The sequence below is a fragment of the Sinocyclocheilus rhinocerous genome, unplaced genomic scaffold (assembly GCF_001515625.1).
Source record: "Sinocyclocheilus rhinocerous isolate Xijiao unplaced genomic scaffold, SAMN03320098_v1.1 scaffold3354, whole genome shotgun sequence".
In the NCBI taxonomy this organism is placed as follows: Eukaryota; Metazoa; Chordata; class Actinopteri; order Cypriniformes; family Cyprinidae; genus Sinocyclocheilus; species Sinocyclocheilus rhinocerous.
This window is the reverse complement of record NW_015664987.1, coordinates 117,422-118,667: the sequence shown is the minus strand read 5'-3', so window position 1 is coordinate 118,667 and position 1,246 is coordinate 117,422. Positions and strand designations below refer to the sequence as shown.

General features: G+C 41.7%; 1 protein-coding gene across 1 annotated transcript in view; it reads left to right on the top strand.

The window, feature by feature from the left end:
* The window catches only part of fkbp10a (FKBP prolyl isomerase 10a), a 28,514-nt gene extending 27,376 nt beyond the window's left edge, over positions 1–1,138 (top strand). Inside the window, exon 10 of the mRNA XM_016541403.1 lies at positions 599–1,138. Coding sequence (XP_016396889.1) covers positions 599–787 — 189 coding nt within the window. The 3' untranslated portion in view covers positions 788–1,138. The remainder of the gene's footprint in view (positions 1–598) is intronic.
* Positions 1,139–1,246: the final 108 nt, after the last annotated feature.

Here is a 1,246-nt window from a genome sequence, read left to right as displayed (position 1 = left end):
GGGGTGCGAAAACCAGTCAGTATCTGGTGTGACCACCATTTGCCTCACGCAGTGCAACACATCTCCTTCGCATAGAGTTGATCAGGTTGTTGATTGTGGCCTGTGGAATGTTGGTCCACTCCTCTTCAATGGCTGTGCGAAGTTGCTGGATATTGGCATGAACTGGAACACGCTGTCGTATACGCCGGTCCAGAGCATCCCAAACATGCTCAATGTACATGTCCGGTGAGTATGCTGGCCATGCAGGAACTGGGATGTTTTCAGCTTCCAGGAGTTGTGTACAACTCCTTGCAACATGGGGCCGTGCATTATCATGCTGCAACATGAGGTGATGGTCGTGGATGAATGGCACAACAATGGGCCTCAGGATCTCGTCACGGTATCTCTGTGCATTCAAAATGCCATCAATAAAATGCACCTGTGTTCGTTGTCCATAACATACGCCTGCCCATACCATAACCCCACCGCCACCATATACATATACAAATACTATGTGCGAATATACAGACCTACAGTATGTGACTAATATGACATGTGACATGCTCATACTGTTTGTCACATCTGATCACCAACTGGTTTTTGTTGTTTTCTTCTGCAGTTTTCAGCATTCATTAAGCTACAGGTGGCTGAAGGCAGGGGCCGCCTCCACTCAGGAATAAACAGTGACGTTATCCTAAGGGACATGTTCAAAAAGCAAGATCGCAATGCAGATGGCAAGATAACTGAAGACGAACTGAACATCATAGTAAATGAGGATGATGAAGTGCCTAAACATGAGGAGCTGTGAGGGCAACAGTTTTTTGAGTAAGATTTTTGTAATTCAAGTTGTAATTGACTGACTATGTCAGCTTGATGTTGGGATCCATGGGTTCAGTAATGGGTAATGTTCTGATGACATATAATGCACTATTAAAAAACATACATTTCTAGTTGCAGTGTTTCAGAGGTTACATTGGAAGATATGTTATACTATGTGACCTTTCTGTGTCTTTTTTTCTGTCCATTAATCAAATAACCAATGTAACTGAACGATGGGTTTGTTTATATATAGCTGTTATGCAGCTTCTATGTCCTGATCAGGTTTTTTGTGCCCCTGATCCAGTCCGAGTCATTGAATTGAGTATCTGCTGATGCAAAGTCCCAATCTGATACTTGTATTTTCCTAGTGTGAAGTGTGCTCTCTTCAAGTACATTAAAGTTATTTAAAATGAACCCAATATATATATATATATATATATATATATAT